The 16,037-nt window shown below is 41.0% G+C and overlaps 1 protein-coding gene across 3 annotated transcripts; it reads left to right on the top strand.

Annotated features, from left to right (window-relative positions):
- The first annotated feature begins 325 nt into the window (after positions 1-325).
- Positions 326-15,377, top strand: LOC311249351 (RNA-binding protein, mRNA-processing factor 2a). Of its 3 annotated transcripts, none has more exons than XM_084340336.1 (8): positions 326-818; positions 4,047-4,124; positions 5,521-5,559; positions 7,039-7,101; positions 8,123-8,273; positions 9,849-10,012; positions 12,538-12,610; positions 14,292-15,377. In XM_084340336.1, exons 1-7 carry the CDS (start codon positions 540-542, stop codon positions 12,601-12,603), a joined length of 840 nt encoding a protein of 279 aa, XP_084196462.1. In that variant the 5' UTR covers positions 326-539; the 3' UTR covers positions 12,604-12,610; positions 14,292-15,377. The 3 variants fall into 3 exon arrangements, with proteins under 3 accessions (XP_084196462.1, XP_084196464.1, XP_084196463.1); XM_084340337.1 differs by having other exon boundaries at positions 329-818; positions 9,849-9,997; XM_084340338.1 differs by lacking the exon at positions 12,538-12,610 and having other exon boundaries at positions 327-818; positions 9,849-9,997.
- The last annotated feature ends 660 nt before the right edge of the window (positions 15,378-16,037 follow it).

Genomic DNA, 16,037 nt, shown 5'->3' with positions numbered 1-16,037 from the left:
AAACAAGATAATTTACAACATAAATAGCGCTATGAGTGAATAATAATAACGTGATTTTAATTGTAATCTAATATAAAGTGTAGAGTGAGTGAGATAAGTTACCATTGGCTCTCCGGCTCCCATAGAAACGGTGATGTAGCGGCGGAGGGGCCGGGTCTTCCTGCAACAGCTGAGGCGGATCTGCAGCTTGATTACGGCTCACAGCGGACTCCAACATAATTGATGACCTAATTGAAAAGCAGGAGGAGGAGGAGGAGGAGGAGAGGGTGGGGGGCAGGAGGAGAGAGAGAGAGAGAGTGAGGGAAAGAGAGAGAGAGAGAGAGACGCGCTCCAATGAGAAAAGTTTACTTGTCCTTCCTGCGCACATTAACCCCACAGCTGAGAGCGTTGATGTGAGCGCAGAGGCTTTCTGTTTTTACGCGCACTTCTTTTTCCCCCCATCTTTCACCCTCACACACGGAGCACAAATCCACCCTCTCACCTTTAGTTTAGCGGCGTGTCTGTGTTTCTTTCCTTTTCCCTTTTCCTCCCTTTTATGAATGATTCTCTCTCGCAGCAGCCATACGAAGATATCCTCGGATACCTCGCCGCCCTCGCCCGCCGCCGCGCCACGACCTCACCGCCTCGGCACATCTTCTCCGCTCAAGTTCAAGAAGCGCCACCAGGACGTTCACTGCAGCTTCAGACGCACTTGGGGGAAATATCACTCGACGAAGAAAGACTTGATACTGTGTGCAGCCGCAGCCGCCGAGGCCACCGACGATATGAGTCTGAAAACCGACGCAGAGCCGAACAACAACGTTTCCATCGAGGAGGAGGTGAGTGTGCAAAAGTTTGGTTCCTCCGCTGCACCGGACTCTGAGCCGTTCAGCGGCAGACCGACACATCAGGTTTCCTTTGGCTTTCATCAGTCTTACTTTTACATTAGTCTGCCGGGTGAATTATCAGCAGCTTTTGCGGCTTTTTCGCTCTCAGCTAAACTCCTGGAGCAGTTTATAAAGAATGAGGAAGACAATTTAAAGGGTCGAGTATCAAAGTTTGGGGATATCTTCAAAAATGTTTGCTTGCAGTGACGTCTTCTTTTTTTGTACTGATTAAAATGTGTCGGCAGGTGTGAAATAATTCTGACAAAGAGCCACTAAAATGAAGCAGTGAAGCTCATAACATGCGTTTTTTAAACATTTTATTGAAGGCCTAAACTCAATGTTTGTTTTTGTGACCTGTACTGCAAAAAAAGGTTGTGATGTGTGCTAGATTTTTTTTTTAAAAAGCAGCAATATAATCCAAAATATTAAATAAAATAGGTGAAAAGTGCTTTAAATGAGTGAAATCAGCATTTTAAAAAAGGAATAAAATGTCCTATAAATTAAATTTTGTGCCTCTAATTTTCAAATGCCATTTTCCTCAGCATGCTCAGTTTATTTGCCGTCACTAGCTGCCTTTGTTTGCATTCAGGTGCCAAGCAAGACAAGATGCGTCACAGGAACGCTGCAGGTTTCACAACTTGAGGCTCCAGGTCATCATGACACTGACAAATAAATGTCCAGGCTCTGTCCTTATTTGCAATTTCCAGTTCTAAAATACTCCACATTTTTAAATCGACTTGATTTAATTGGATTTGACTCTTTTACAGCTGCCACTCTTCAGCCCTGTGTGGCCGGCTGTATTTCCTCTTTAATGACTCCTTATGGAGAGACACTGAGGGGAGCGCTGGGCCTTTTGTTGGTCCTCCTTTGTTCCCATTATCTTACAACAAAGCAGCATGAGGCCACTTGACTTTTCTTAGCCTAATTTGCTCTTGTCTTTTTCTTCTCCTTGTAATTACGGGGCAAAGATTAAGCAAACAGGCCAAAATGCTTGTCAAGAGACCTGTTAAATCACCAAGATAAAGTCTTGTCTGTTTTTCCTAGAAATCCACCTAAATATAAAACTGATGCAATAAAGATTTTATTAAAACGTCAGAGTTCCTGGATCTGGAGCTGGTGGACAGATTAAAACATCTCCATTGAGTTTGTGTCCCGCTGAGCCGGCCTTCAATATCTGTATGTACTGGCTTGTAAAGGCCTGAGAATTGCTGCTGTGCGGCACCTGAAAAATGCCGGAGGGCCGGCAGGGTTGGAGCCGCGGGTCACAGGAAGGAAATGGTGTCACGCTGTGCACTGTTGTCCAGTGCTGTTCGTCTGGCAGCCCCATTGTACTGAGGGCCTCCCCACCGGCTGGGAACTAATGGGCCTCGCACACTTTATTTTCCCCGGCCACACTGATCTGTACACAGTATCGGCTCTCAATGTCTGCTCAAGGCGAGTTCAAGGGTCCTTGAAGGCAGTGCAGGGGTCTCTTGCAGGATGAAGAGCATCTTATGTTCCCCCTTTAGCTCGTAACATGTTGGAGGATGTAGCAAATTTACTGTTTTTAATCAAATTATTTTGTTTGGTTGTGATAATGAGACAAATATTAAATCCTGAGGGGATTATTTTGAAATCAGTTTCGGCAAGTGGTCATGTGTTTTGGGTCTTGAGAGCCCAAGGCAGGGGTTCCCAACCTAAGGGTCGGGGCCCAGCCAAAGAGTCGTGAGATGGTTAAACACATTTCTGCTGCTCAGGTGTGAAAATGGTGTCCCTGGTGCGCTTCAGTCTGGGGATCCTGCTTGTTGAGAATAGTTGAAATCCGAGGCACTCGAGAGGATGATGAGTAAAAAAACAAAAAACTTTAATATCTGATGGCTAACGAATCATAACAGTAAAAACATGAATACTTGTTTCAGCTGTGGAGGCCTTCATCAGGCCAAGAACAAAATGATTTCTATCATAGTTTTTAAAGCCTTTCTTCTAATCTTTGCTTTATTATGTAATGGAAAAATTGGACCTCTTTTCATGCCTCTTACTAATTCAGATAAAGAAAAATGCGTTCCAAATCGCATGCTTTCTTCTTGCGTTAAATGCGTACTACAGCAGCCATTACAAAGTACTTACTGCCGAGTGAAGTATACAGAACAACACTCAGAGCAGTGCGCATTCAACCGTGACTCTTTACTCACAGATCCATCAGTCTGTAGCACTATATTTAAAGTAAAAATTAAATGGTATGCGCTTTGGATCGCAGCTTAACTGTCGTTTCTCTGCGCTCTCTTGGCGTTGCAGTCGGTGTGACACATCTCCGCTGCATGGAGGATTTTTGGTCAGAATAGCCAGAAAAGCATGCCGTGTGTGTGCTTTGCACACTGCAAAATATGACAAGATGCAGCAGGACATCCTGTTTTTTGGCATACTGCACATGACATGCTACATATTGGGGTGTACTAAATGTTTCCGGCACAGTAAATGGCATGGCAGAATCAGTATTGAAACGCAGCATTCGTTTAAAGGGATCACAAACCAAAATAATGTTGGGTATCAGTGGTTTAAAGGGTTAAATCTCCAGCAACATTTGTAGTGTACAGAATAAACACAACTGACTCTCCACTCAGTTCATATGTCCAACTCAAGACATGCAGAGCTAGACCTGCAATGATTTATCGATTAGGTGTCAACTATTAAGTTTATCCTCAACTTTTTGATAAGCAGTTTGAGTAATTCTCTTAGAAATAATATTTTTGGGGACAGTAAACTGTATCGTTGGGTTGTGGACAAAATAAGAGCTTTTTTCACATTTTATAGACCAGACAACTAATCGGTTACCACTTTAAACAGGACTGTGTTGTCTTCTGTCACATTTTGATCCTTTTTATCTTAAACTTTTAAAAATAAAACCCATTTTCTGTTTGTATTCTTTCTCATATCCCAGGACTTCGATGCTGTGAATGTTAACTGCACGCACAGTTTCATGGAAAGTTCCTCTAAATCCATACGTGTGTTGGTTATTAAGGAGGAATGAGAGATGTTGGGACCATGGCCAAGCATGCATGTGTACATATATATTTTCTGTGCAGGTCTCAGATCTTGACTCGCATGATGTCTTCCTAGAGAATAAAGACGAGGCACAGCATGAAAAGACATTTTAGTCACCTCCATCAGACCAAATGTAGTTTTTTGTCTCTGTGTTTGTAGGTACGAACACTGTTTGTCAGTGGCCTACCAGTTGATATCAAACCACGGGAACTTTACCTCCTCTTCAGACCCTTTAAGGTAAGTTACCACCAGACACATTTCTTTGGGTATATAAATGGAATAAACTGAGAATGGAAGGATGTAAGATTTTAACAGGGATCAGGATAAAAACACTGAGGGGTAGACTTTCCATTATTGGGATTATTGTTAATATCCTCACGAGTGACTTGAATTTTTGTCTTATCAATTTATATCGATTCCTGGTTTATTTTGAATTATTTATCCTTTTATTCATGACGGGGGACCATTTATGATTATGAAAAGATGCCAAATCAGAGTATTATTCAACTATTTCATGATCTATGTTGCATGGAAAGTGTTTCTAAAATGAATCTGCACACAAAAGAAACATTTTATGAAAGTAGAAGTAGAACGTGTGATGAAGTGATATCACTTCCTGTAGCATTTGATGCTTCAGTCCACACAGTAGGAAGTTTATAAGCGCTCCTTGTTTTTGTAGTTGAATCAAACGATCTCCCAGCGATGGACGTCCAGATATTTGCATATATGGAAATGAGGCCACATCATTGTTCGTCCATCGCTCTGTTTTTTGACCGGGCTCCAGTTCCATAAACACCCCTCCCACCCGTGTCCTAACTAACTAAATTGGAAGTGGTATCCCTCGCACATGGATGATCTTCTGGAATGTGTAAATGAGTAGCCCTTGCGATTGGCCAACCAACCCTCTCTGACCCAGCTCGCCCACCGTGTAGGGAAATTTTTATTTCCTCTTGTTATATTTGCAGATTGTGAAACCACTAAAATGTCTTGTTTTCTTAAGTCATTGTAACTTTTACTTCAGCAGTAGGCAAACACAGCAGAGAGTGTGGGAATGGATCTGATTCATTGAAGGTTTACATTCAGGTTTGCAGAATCCAGAAAAACCTTTTTTCTTTACAAGAGGAACCTTTTAATATTTTCTATATTCGACCTAATGTTTTTCTACCTTGAATTACTGAAGCTAAATCTGGCTCTGCTTGTTTCTCAAGATTTATCACAGCCAGTGAAAGTTGCTTAATTTTCCATGGTTGTAAATCAGGATCAGGAGAGATCCCATCTATCAATACTCTGGTCAGGAGAAATTCCCCTTCATTTCTCAGGAATTTGCTCATGCTTTAACCGACACTTGTGCTGTTTTTAACTTGGTTTAGAAACACTGGCTTTATTTGGAAGTCATGCTCAATCTCTGCTCAAACTCGCATATCTGATAACATGTGCTTTCCCCTTTTATACTAACCATGGTCTTCATTTTACCATAACAAATGTAAGTACAACACTGTCACAGAAGGATCTGTGATGGCAGCTCAAAGTGAAGGCGCACACAAGCAGGTTGCGCTTATAGCAAGAAGTGTTCATGCTTGACTTCCTGCATGTGACTCCTGGGTGGATAATTGGCTATCTTTTTTCCCTGCAGGGTTATGAAGGGTCACTGATTAAGTTAACATCAAAACAGGTGAGATGCCTTCCATGAGTGGAAGAAACTGCTTTAATGCTAAACTAAAATACTAAACAGATGAGCAGGCAGTGCTGTTGTCTTTGTAACTTCAACATAGTAGTGCTGTTTATCCATCTAGATTGTTTTGGTGTGAGTTGCAGAGTTTTGGAGATATCAGCTGTAGAGATGTCTGTCTTCTGTTGCATATAATGGAACTAGACGGCACTCGGTTTGTGGTGCTCAACGCTCCCAAAGAAATACATTTTAAAACATTAACAGCAATTCTCTGCCCAGAAATCACGACCCAGTTACTCAGATAATCCACAGACCTTGTTGTGAGCAGTTTTATGCTGGAACTGTTTTCTTTCTGAACTATTCCCACAAACCACATCACCAGACAGAAGGAACTGTGCATCTACTCAAGGACTAGATGCGAAGAACGCCAGGCTTCAAAGCCAACATTCATAGTGGTTAAACGGTGCGATTACTATGTCACGTGATGCACTAGGGACCTGGGACTTTTCCCATAAGCTTACATTTTGAAAACATGACTGTAAAACGGTGGATAAACCCCCACGAAATGACTTGTTTCACTATCATAATTTGAACCATTCGGTGCGATATAAAGTCCAGAAGAGCAACACGATATCAAATAATTTTAATCCCTTTTGAGTTGGCAGGGCAGGAAACCGGAAACCCCTGCTGCTGTGTCCAGAAATTGTTAAATCCATGCAAGCATTGATGTGTCCATTTAGGCTGTGCTATAAAGTTAGCTAGCTTAGTTAGTAGAGCTGCAACTAGCCATTATTTTCATTGTTGGCTAATCTGCCAGTACTTTCTCGATAAATCGATTAGCTGTTTCTTCTATGAAATTTCAATTAGTGCTTCCCAAAGCCCAAGATGATGTCCTCAAATGTCTTGTTTTGTCCACAACCCAAAGATATTCAGTTTTACTGTCCTAGAGGAGGAAATAGACCATAAAATATTAACACTTGAGAAGCTGAAAATGAATAATTATTATTTTTGTTTTTTCTGTTAGCTAGCCTCCCTACCATGAATAGATGCACGCTTCCTTCTGCATGTTGAAATATGTGAAACTGTTCAACACAAGGTCCGTGGATTATCTTGAGGAACTGGGTCATGATTTCTGAAGAGATTATTGCTGTCGAGTTTTTCAAATTAATTTTTTTGGTGCATCACAAGCTGAATGTGATGAGTTCCACTATATTGGAGAGAAGGCAGAAGGTGTGCATCTCACCTAAACAATCTGGATGGATGAATGGCACTACAGGTGAGAGGAAAGATGTGCATTTGTGATTTTGGTGGTGAACTGTCCCTTAAAGAAAAAAAGGATAGCCTCTCCTATATTCTTGCTGTTTTGATTTGATTTTCTACCACAACATTAAATTAAAATGTGATATTTGACAAAATGCAGTGTAAGACAGTCCTCTGTTGGTGTCTGTTATGACAGTGCGTTTCTTCCCTTTTGCCTTCCAGCCTGTCGGGTTTGTAACCTTTGACAGTCGGTCCGGAGCTGAAGCTGCGAAAAATGCACTAAATGTAAGCATTGCCTGTTTTTTTTATTGGTTTATTTCCTGTCTTTGAGTTTGTTGCTGTTTTGATTTTCCCCTTTTTTATTAATCTCCTTTTTAAATATGTTGCTTTGTATTTGTTCTAACCTTTGCTTAAACCTAAAAAAAAAATGACTGGGAGTTTAAAAACATTCTTCTTTCCCTCAAAATTTCTCCAAGCCAACCCATTTTGTCTTTTATAATTCAATGGCAGGGCCATTTTTGGAAAGAGGCCAGAATCCCGTAGCCTTACGGTAGTTTACTTTGACCTTGATACACATCCCTTCTTAGTCTGGTATAGCTTTTCTTATGTTGCATATCACTGCTTTACTGTAATACTTGTTCTCTAGCCACATGTTGTAGTGTTATTTGGACACATCTTCAGTAGTGTAACCTCTTATTTTGTCACCCAGTAGCCCACATTGGCAGTATCTAACACTTCTCTCTCATAGCCTATAGCCTTCCTTATGAGCATCACCTCTTAGACACACCTGCAGTCACACACACAGACACACACATACACCAAAATACTACTCACCTGCATGTGGGCACAACGCTTAGGGCACAAGAACACAAGCAGGGTTAAACCACCTCAAAGGAGTTACACTCATAAGTCTCGTCATCGGCCCTTTTCCTCGTCTCCCTCTCCTCCTGGCTCGTGCGGCTCCTCCTCCAGTCGCCTGTGCTCTTGATTTCGTCATGAGGAAAAAGAGATGCAAGCATGTTGAAATATTCCAGGAGTGTATCCTTCAGTCTGCCCTCTTTTTGTTAGTTTTTGAAGAACTTTTTTTATGTTAGTGAAAGCAGTCAGGTGGAGAAGGGTGAAATACCACAGGAGGACGGAAAGGTGTTTAGCTCAAGGGAAGCTTGAAGGATACATCCTGAGTATGGAAAACATGGCTTTAGGAAAGGAGGCCGTGTGAGACTACTGAGCTACAGCCCCTCAAACTCAGCCCACCTCCCTTACGATACTATGTCCCCCTCCTCCCCTCCTCCGTCTCTTCCCCCAGGGTATCCGTTTTGACCCCGAAAGTCCCCAGACCCTGCGCTTAGAGTTTGCTAAAGCCAACACGAAGATGGCAAAGAGTAAGCTGATGGCCACACCGAACCCCACAAATATCCACCCTGCTCTAGGAGCACACTTCATTGCACGGGACCCATGTAAGTTGTACGGCTGCACCACTCTAGGCTCTCTCATCCACTCTCACCTTGGCCTCTCGCCTTCTTTTAAAAACTGTCTAAGGATGTTGTGGCATTAAAGACAAATGGGCAGGGGTTAAAGAACAGTGTCTAACAAACTCAGGACTAACTCACCTCCACATGCATGCGTCATCTCGACTCTAAAGACGGCCGCTTTGCTTCTGTCCAGCTGGGAAATCCCACTCACACAGGGTTCAGTCAGCAGTTGTGTCTCTGCTCTCTTTGCCAAAACACCTGCTGGATTCATTAGCTTTGGACAGGCGATGGTTGACGACAGGGTTGGATGCATTCAGACCAGATTTCGCCGGGAGTGTGGTTTTTTTTTTTAAAAAGCAGACAGGAAATGGTGCGTTTAAACACAAACTGTGGGAGCTAGTAGAAGCTAGAGCTGCTAGGGTAATAACAGCACTTTGTTGTGTAAATTATACAGCATATCAATCATTTCACTTTCTCATCTATCGCTGTTATAGATATACAATATTGATTTTTTTTTTATTTTATTATTTAAAAAATGAGTTACTAACTTGTAGTTTATGCACACCTGAGGGTAAGAGAGGCTAAGATGTAATGACCAAAGATGGAGGATTTAATATTCCATAGCTCTAATAAGATTTGTTGTAATAAATAAATAAATAAATAAATGTTTTCCTCTGAACTGTGAAAAACGTCACTACTGGCGACATGTTTGGCTCTTTAGCCTGAACTGCGTGCCTCTACACAGCTGCAGCAGTTTGACTTGATGCGCTACTTTTTGTTCCTCTTTCATGTTTTCCGGCGGATCAACTTTTACGGAGCAATACATTTTTGTGCTTGAACGTATCATCATAAAGTAAATGTTGATTGCACGATATAATGGTTTTAGAGTAATGACACCATTAACGTTCAGATTGGTTCCCTATAAACCTCACTTTCATTGTGTAATTCTGTCTGCCACCGGGCACGAAATCTCCAGGGAAAATGAAATCTGACCGTCGATCCAGTCAATATTTCTCTCTGCTTTCACATCTCCATTACAGACAAAATTAATGAATAAACTCATTTTTTATGCTGCATTGTGGGTAGTTGCTAATTTAAGGAGAGTGAAAAGAGATCAAGTGTTTGTAAAACAAGAATATAACTAATACAGTTTATCCTAACTGAGAGGACGGTTCCACCTGCTCTCAAACTGACTGGACATTGGAAAGTCTTGGAGCCTGACCAATCAGATTGAACCTGAACCAGAAGTGAATGTGTCCCCGTCCGTTTGTGTAGAAATGAAGAAGAAATCTGGTCTGACTGCACCTTTTTTAAGGTTGTAAAAGCGAATAATATTTTGACAGTACAAGCTATTCCTACAATAAGAATCTAACGGTCAGCAGTAAACCTAAAAGCCACATTATGTCGATACAAAGCAGTTCTCTCTTTTTGCAGCATGTTTTGATGACACATTTTCTTCCTTGTTTCAAACTTTCAGCCTGTTTACTGATTGATTACATGATACATGTTCAAGGGTAGGTCAGTCAGCCTCTTGTTTCCTCCCACCCTGTACTTCCCCAGATGATCTGACAGGGGCAGCACTGATCCCAGCATCTCCGGATGCCTGGACTCCTTACCCCCTGTACACCACGGAGCTGACCCCAGGCCTCCCTCACGCAGCCTTCACTTACCCAGCGGCCGCTGCCGCTGCTGCAGCCCTCCACGCCCAGGTGAGGGACCAACCGGTGTGTGTTTCATCTTCATCTTCTATTTTATTTCTAGTTCACTGTCCTCCAGTTCACATTCAGCTTTCACACTACAGGGAACCTTTGAACCTTTTCTGGACACACAAACTTAATGCCTGCACACAGCTACGCTCCTGCACGGCTGCCATTAAATGCATGATTTGTGTTAAAGTCTCAGTGTGCAGGTGATTTCATCTTCCTCAGTTTGTCCTTCACAGCTACAAATAAATGTGTTCTGAGGGGCGGAAAAAGAAGATGATTGAGATTGCAGAGATGCATCATTAAATCATCTAAATAACATGGTGCACTCTGAGGTATCACAAAGACCTGCTGAAGTCATCCCAGATATCAAGTCTTCAAGTTGCTGTTGGCGGCACAACTTGTGCCCATTCTTAATATTAAGTAACAGGAGGATGAATCTAAGTTTAAAATCCTGAGTTATGTTGTAATAAAAAGATTTGTCATTTAGAAATGGAAAATATCACGACTGCTGCCATCAGTGGAAGTGATGTGTGCATTCTTTGATGTGGTGTAACCTTACAGTTCACTAAACCCTAAATCCCTCTTTGTGGTTGTCATCTGGCTGTTTTTGGCTCATGGCTTCTTTGTTGTGAAGACATGGATGTGTAAATCTTTCCTGTAATGGAGCTCCATATGTCAGTGTGCTGAAAGATAAAAGCTTCTCGTGCTGATAAAAAATGTTTTGTTCTGCAGCAACGTGACCTAAAGAAGTAGAAGTCATTTCAGAAAGACATTTAACCCTTTAAGGTGCAATATGTAAGAATTTTAATTTTAAAGCATTCAAACATTAATTAAAATCAACAGAATCTGAAGAAATGACAGGTTTGCCGTTATGTTAAAGGCTCCTATGTTCTGTGTTGCAGAGATATCTGCTGACATTAGCAAACTAACCAGCCTGTCCTGTCTTGTTACACCACTTTAGCTTTTTTAGTCTAATAAATAAACGTAACTCACAAAATGCCAAGAAAGGAAATATTCTTTCACCTATTTCGCTAGAAGTAAAAAGCTAACATTAGGCTACAAACAAACTACGTTGAGGTTGCATGATTTAAACACCACTAAGCGTCTTACTACACAATACTATATACATTTTCTGAAAATTGATACCTGGACCTGTAAGTAGATGAGTCTGCGTGTCCGTGACAACCTCTGTAGTCTCATTTAGACATTGGTTAGCAACTGCTGTTTTTAAGACACGTAAGAGCTTTGTAATTAAATTGTGGGACATTTAATGATGTATTTTATGTTGTAGAACAAAACGTGTAAATATCTTAAGCATGTGGTAACTACAGATCTTATTTCAGGCATTTAACAGAAAACCAATTGAAAAAAACTCAGACTTTGAGACGAGGGAACTGGATGCTACTGGAAAAATGCTAACGAATTTCAGAGTTTAGGACTCGTTACTACACAACTCTGCAAGACGAATTCTTACATATTGTACCTTTTTTTTAAGATGAAGTTTGAACCCAGCTAAGACAGCTGCACTTTAACTTGCAACCTTAACATTTTAACATGCTGGCATTGTCTCGAATCAATTAAAAACTTTTTTTTATTTTCATGGATCTTCTTCCAGATATCAGTTTTAAACATGTTAATACATCTTCCATCATGTCCTCCAGATTTGAATAAACAAGATGGGGAGAAATGGGTACAAATTGATTACATTGTAAGCTGCTGGCAGTCTAAATGTGACGGCACTAGTGACTACAGTGGGCAGGGCTTTTGGTAACAATAGCAATGGAAAATATTTCTCGTTGGGTCATTTCAAGTTCATTGTGATCCAACTTCCTCCTGCGACGTAAGAGCAGCACAGGGGAGTGCTGCACTGCAAAGTAGGCAGCTATTACATAGACCCATTTTGTAGGACACAGGAGGCAGAGGAATGTGAGGTATTTGCTTTGAGAAATTGTCAGACCTGATGGCCTTCTCTGGAGGTGCCAACTTACTGTCCACTGTCCTGTTGGAACATAAGCCGACTGTGTAGCCACACAAAGGGGGGAAAAGCCTTTTTAATTGCAATCTGATGAAAGATCCCTAAAACGCCCCCAGTTCTCTTCCCCTGACTCTAGGCCTTGTTAGTCTGAAAGAAAAATGTAACGTCAGGAGGCTCCAGAGGTCTGTAAACAACTGTTGATACCCTCCTGCCTGCAGTCGTGGCCTCTGTCCTGTTTTAATAGTGTGTAGAAATGCGAGGCCTCATTCTGCCTCAGGTTTTAGTCACAGGTATGGAACAGGTAAACCAGCTCTCACCCTGTGGAAATGTTTAACACATGGAGAGGTTCAACTCTCCACATTTCCATGCCTGTTAATTACTCGAGGACTATTGTCCTCAATGAGCAGCTACGTGACCCACATTCCCATGGCTTCAGTGACCAGGGCTTAAAGGGACAGTCCTCCAAACCTGTTGGTCAAAAGTACATTTCAAACTGTGTTAGTTGAGGATTGAAGGACTGGAGCCTGGTTTTGGTGTGGTGTACATGACTGTGTTTGTGTTTCTTTAGATGCGCTGGTACCCTACTCCCTCTGAGACTTCCCAGCCCGGATGGAAGTCCCGGCAGTTTTGTTAGATATTTAGTGAGTAACCTTTGGTCAAACAGTGTGTTTTAGATTTGCAAACCCCCACCCACTATCTTCTGTTAACCTGATGTCACGCAAACTGAAACCTGCACTAATACAATGTCTGACTGAAAACTACAGAATGTGTCATGTGAATGAAAATGTCCAAAAAACTGATTTGGTGTTTTTAAGGTGTCATAGGTCAACAAATCCCATGAAAATATCAAAACCAACAGTGTGTTATTCTGCTCCAACCTGTCTGTGGCGCTCAGCAACAAGACAATTTCTTCCTACTAAAGAAATAAATCTTTGTAATCGGCCATGAATTGTTTCCTTTAACAGCTGGTCACTGTAGTTTTTAAATGTTACTCTAATGAATCTGCATTTGTTAGAGATGCAGATGAATATGAATGTGCTGCTCCAGTAGGATGATGTTTGTGGGATTGACGCAAAATGAACTACAGGGTTTTTTTTTTTTAAAGTGAAGGAACATGTTACAAACAGCGTGGCTCATTGATTAGGTTTTAATAGTTTTTGGTCGATGAGTTCCACGGTTCAGATGAATAAGCTGTCAGGATTTGGATACAGTTTGTAGGGTTGAGTCGTTGCTGCTGTCTGGCTGGAGGCATTATGTTTTCAGGTTGTCCGCATGTCCACCGGTCACGTTCTTGTCAGTGCGATATCTCAGGGAAGCCTTGAAGGATTTTCTTCGAATCTGGCACATAAACGTCCACTGTGTTACAGGATAATAACTTTTTCTTGTCGACTAAATATTTGTATTCAAGTTGTAATCAGTAGTTTGTTTGATTTTTCTGATCAAACCTGGGGGGAGACATAAGGCATTCTGTTAATGTTCTCTTGTGTGCTATTAAATAAATCAAAATCATTTGGACTCGAGGATGATTAGTGCCGATTAGAATTTGTGTGAATTTCTGTCAAAATCAAAGTATAAATTCTTGCCAAATCTCTAACAGGATAAAATGAAGTGATGACATTTTGTATATCCCATTGGTCAACTTCACTGTGACATCATAATGTTCATCATAACGCACTTTTCTGGCCCTAATTGAGCGCAGAAACTCAGGAACAGAAGGAAAGATTGTGACTATTTCACATTTCAGAGACTGAATTGTTGACACTAATCTTGGGTGTCCACCTTGAAACTGGTGATTGTAGAGATCTTCTGTGCTGCCGGGTTGAAGACGTGTGTGAGCATCCATGTTTTACAGTTTGCAGCTTAATGGTTGGCAGATACGAGCAACCACGAGGTGGAAATTCTTATTTGGCATTTTAATGGGATTTATTGACAAGAAAAATACAGAATATCACCAGATTGTACTTTGTGCTGTAGTTTTTGAGTCAATTCCACATTCACCATCCTGCTGTCATCAAATACTTAATAGCACAACAAATGTGTATTACTCTGCTGCTGAAACTAGTTCCCAGTAAACACTATTAACATCTAAAGCTACACATTTGTGGCCTGTGTTTGATTATTTTGGCTTGGAGCTGAGAGCCACTGACCGTCTGGGGAAGTCAAAGTATTTTGAGACTGTTACATGTTGTTTTGCGGCTTTCATGGATAAGTTACAGTAAGAAGAGTATAATAAGACTTGTTCCCTAAGTTCTGTTGTGTGTTTTGTGAAATGAGGCTTATCGGCGTGTTTGGACTAACCCCTGTTCTCCATGTTTCCTTCAGGCCTCTGGAAACCACACCTTTGTCCAGCTGAAGTGAGGTTTGCCAAGCTCTTCATTAATTTAATCAGGTTTATTTAATGGACAAATATGCATTACTATAAACAAACAGTATTTATATCTCCTCCCGATTGTCTCTGGGGGGAGTGTGAGATGAAACCATCTTTTGCTGTCGACAATCTGAGCTTATCCTGGGCAACTATTGCGGTACCATCTTCAATAAAAAAAATAAAAAAAACAACCTCATGCAAAGCCTAGTCAAACTCCATGGGCCATAATTGCTGAGGAGAATTGTTGAATTGAAGCTACAGTTGTTAAGCTAGTCCTTCCACGGGTAACCGCTGCTCCTGGGAGGTTTAGAAGCGTTAAGAGTCATTGCATGTTAGTCTTTTTGGCATGAATTTAGAACGCAGAGTTCTGTGTATCCTAATTTTCTTAGTGTTTGTGTTGCCTCTTTACCTTGGCCTAGACAGCGAAATGTTTTGTTTTCCTGTAGAACCTTGGTCTTACCTCTGTGAAAGCTAGGCTGTTCTGTAAATGGCTTATCTCGCATGGACCTTGTGAATGCATCCCTACGTTCTATGACAACCCCCGTCCCTATGATCATATCAATGTCTGTCATTATTTGAGCAAAGGAAAGTACAAATATTTTTGTACTTTTTTGCGTAATGTATATTTATGCATTTTTGTGCAACTAAATAATGAACCTGTATAAGTTGGATGTTTAGTCGTCTCTTGTGTTTTTGGTGTTACTTTTTGATCCTATAATCCTGTTGACGTAGTTTTAAAGAGGAAAAAAGTGCAATTTGTTTAAAGGGGAAAAGTGGGTTATCTGTCAAAAAATGGTATTCTGAACGTGGCTTGTGCCATTCTGCTAAAATGAGATTGCTGTAAAACGATCTTTTCAGAATGTGAAACTGGACTACAAACGTAAAGGGTTGCTTTTTTTTGTGGGGCCATTTTGAAATGGGACGCAGGATTAGAGCGATGGAGGAATTTAGTTTGTGGTTTAGAACATGTTTGTCTTTGTATCTGCTGTGCATAAGATGTACAAAATATTCCCATCTTATGAATAAAAGAAGTGAATGCATTCGTGTTTGGGCATCTGTCATTTATCACTGCAGCGAGCCAATCAAAAGCTAACAAACGCTCTGACACTCCATGCTAACTCCAAGAACTGAACTCTGTGGACATCAGATGTTGACATCAATAATTCATGCCAACTTTTCATTTGTAATGCACCGCTGCATTAGTGTCTCTTTGCATCATGACCTCCACACTCTGCCCTCATAAACTGGTAAGACGCGCTGCTCATCCAACCATGACGGCTCCTCGAGGGACTCTTAAGTGGCTTCTCAATGTGACCAGCTGCTTAATTGTGGTGGTGACGGTGCTGCTGGTTAACTGTAAACATATGTCCATATTGTGCCAATTAAGTTATGGTACATACAGGATGGGTTTGACAACATGTGATCCAATACTCAATGACAGCTTCATCTATGTGGCTTTTTTTTTGTCTTGTTAGATATGTTTAGATTGTATTTTTTACCAAAAGAATACAACACAGATGTGGACCATAGTAACATGAACAAACAAAATTAACAAAAGAGCTCAGATCCACTTTTAAAATCATATTAATCATATCAATTAAAATCATAGGTTACAGTCCAGTTGCAGGAAACTTTTGTAAAGTAATAGCGGAACAGAAAGGTCAGACACAAGATGATTCAGATCGGGCTGCCAACCTTAG

This window comes from Pagrus pagrus, assembly GCF_965226575.1.
Source record: "Pagrus pagrus genome assembly, chromosome: 1".
NCBI classification, from domain to species: Eukaryota; Metazoa; Chordata; class Actinopteri; order Spariformes; family Sparidae; genus Pagrus; species Pagrus pagrus.
This window is presented reverse-complemented; position numbering and strand designations above follow the sequence as displayed.

What these genes read in the sequence shown, in the direction of transcription:
- LOC311249351 (XM_084340336.1), top strand. Translation starts at nt 540, where the DNA reads ATGATTCTCTCTCGCAGCAGCCATACGAAGATATCCTCGGATACCTCG. An exon ending in CTGCGAAAAATGCACTAAAT is followed by an intron (nt 7,102 to 8,122) that starts GTAAGCATTGCC and finishes CTCTTCCCCCAG; the next exon opens with GGTATCCGTTTTGACCCCGA. An exon ending in CTTCATTGCACGGGACCCAT is followed by an intron (nt 8,274 to 9,848) that starts GTAAGTTGTACG and finishes GTACTTCCCCAG; the next exon opens with ATGATCTGACAGGGGCAGCA.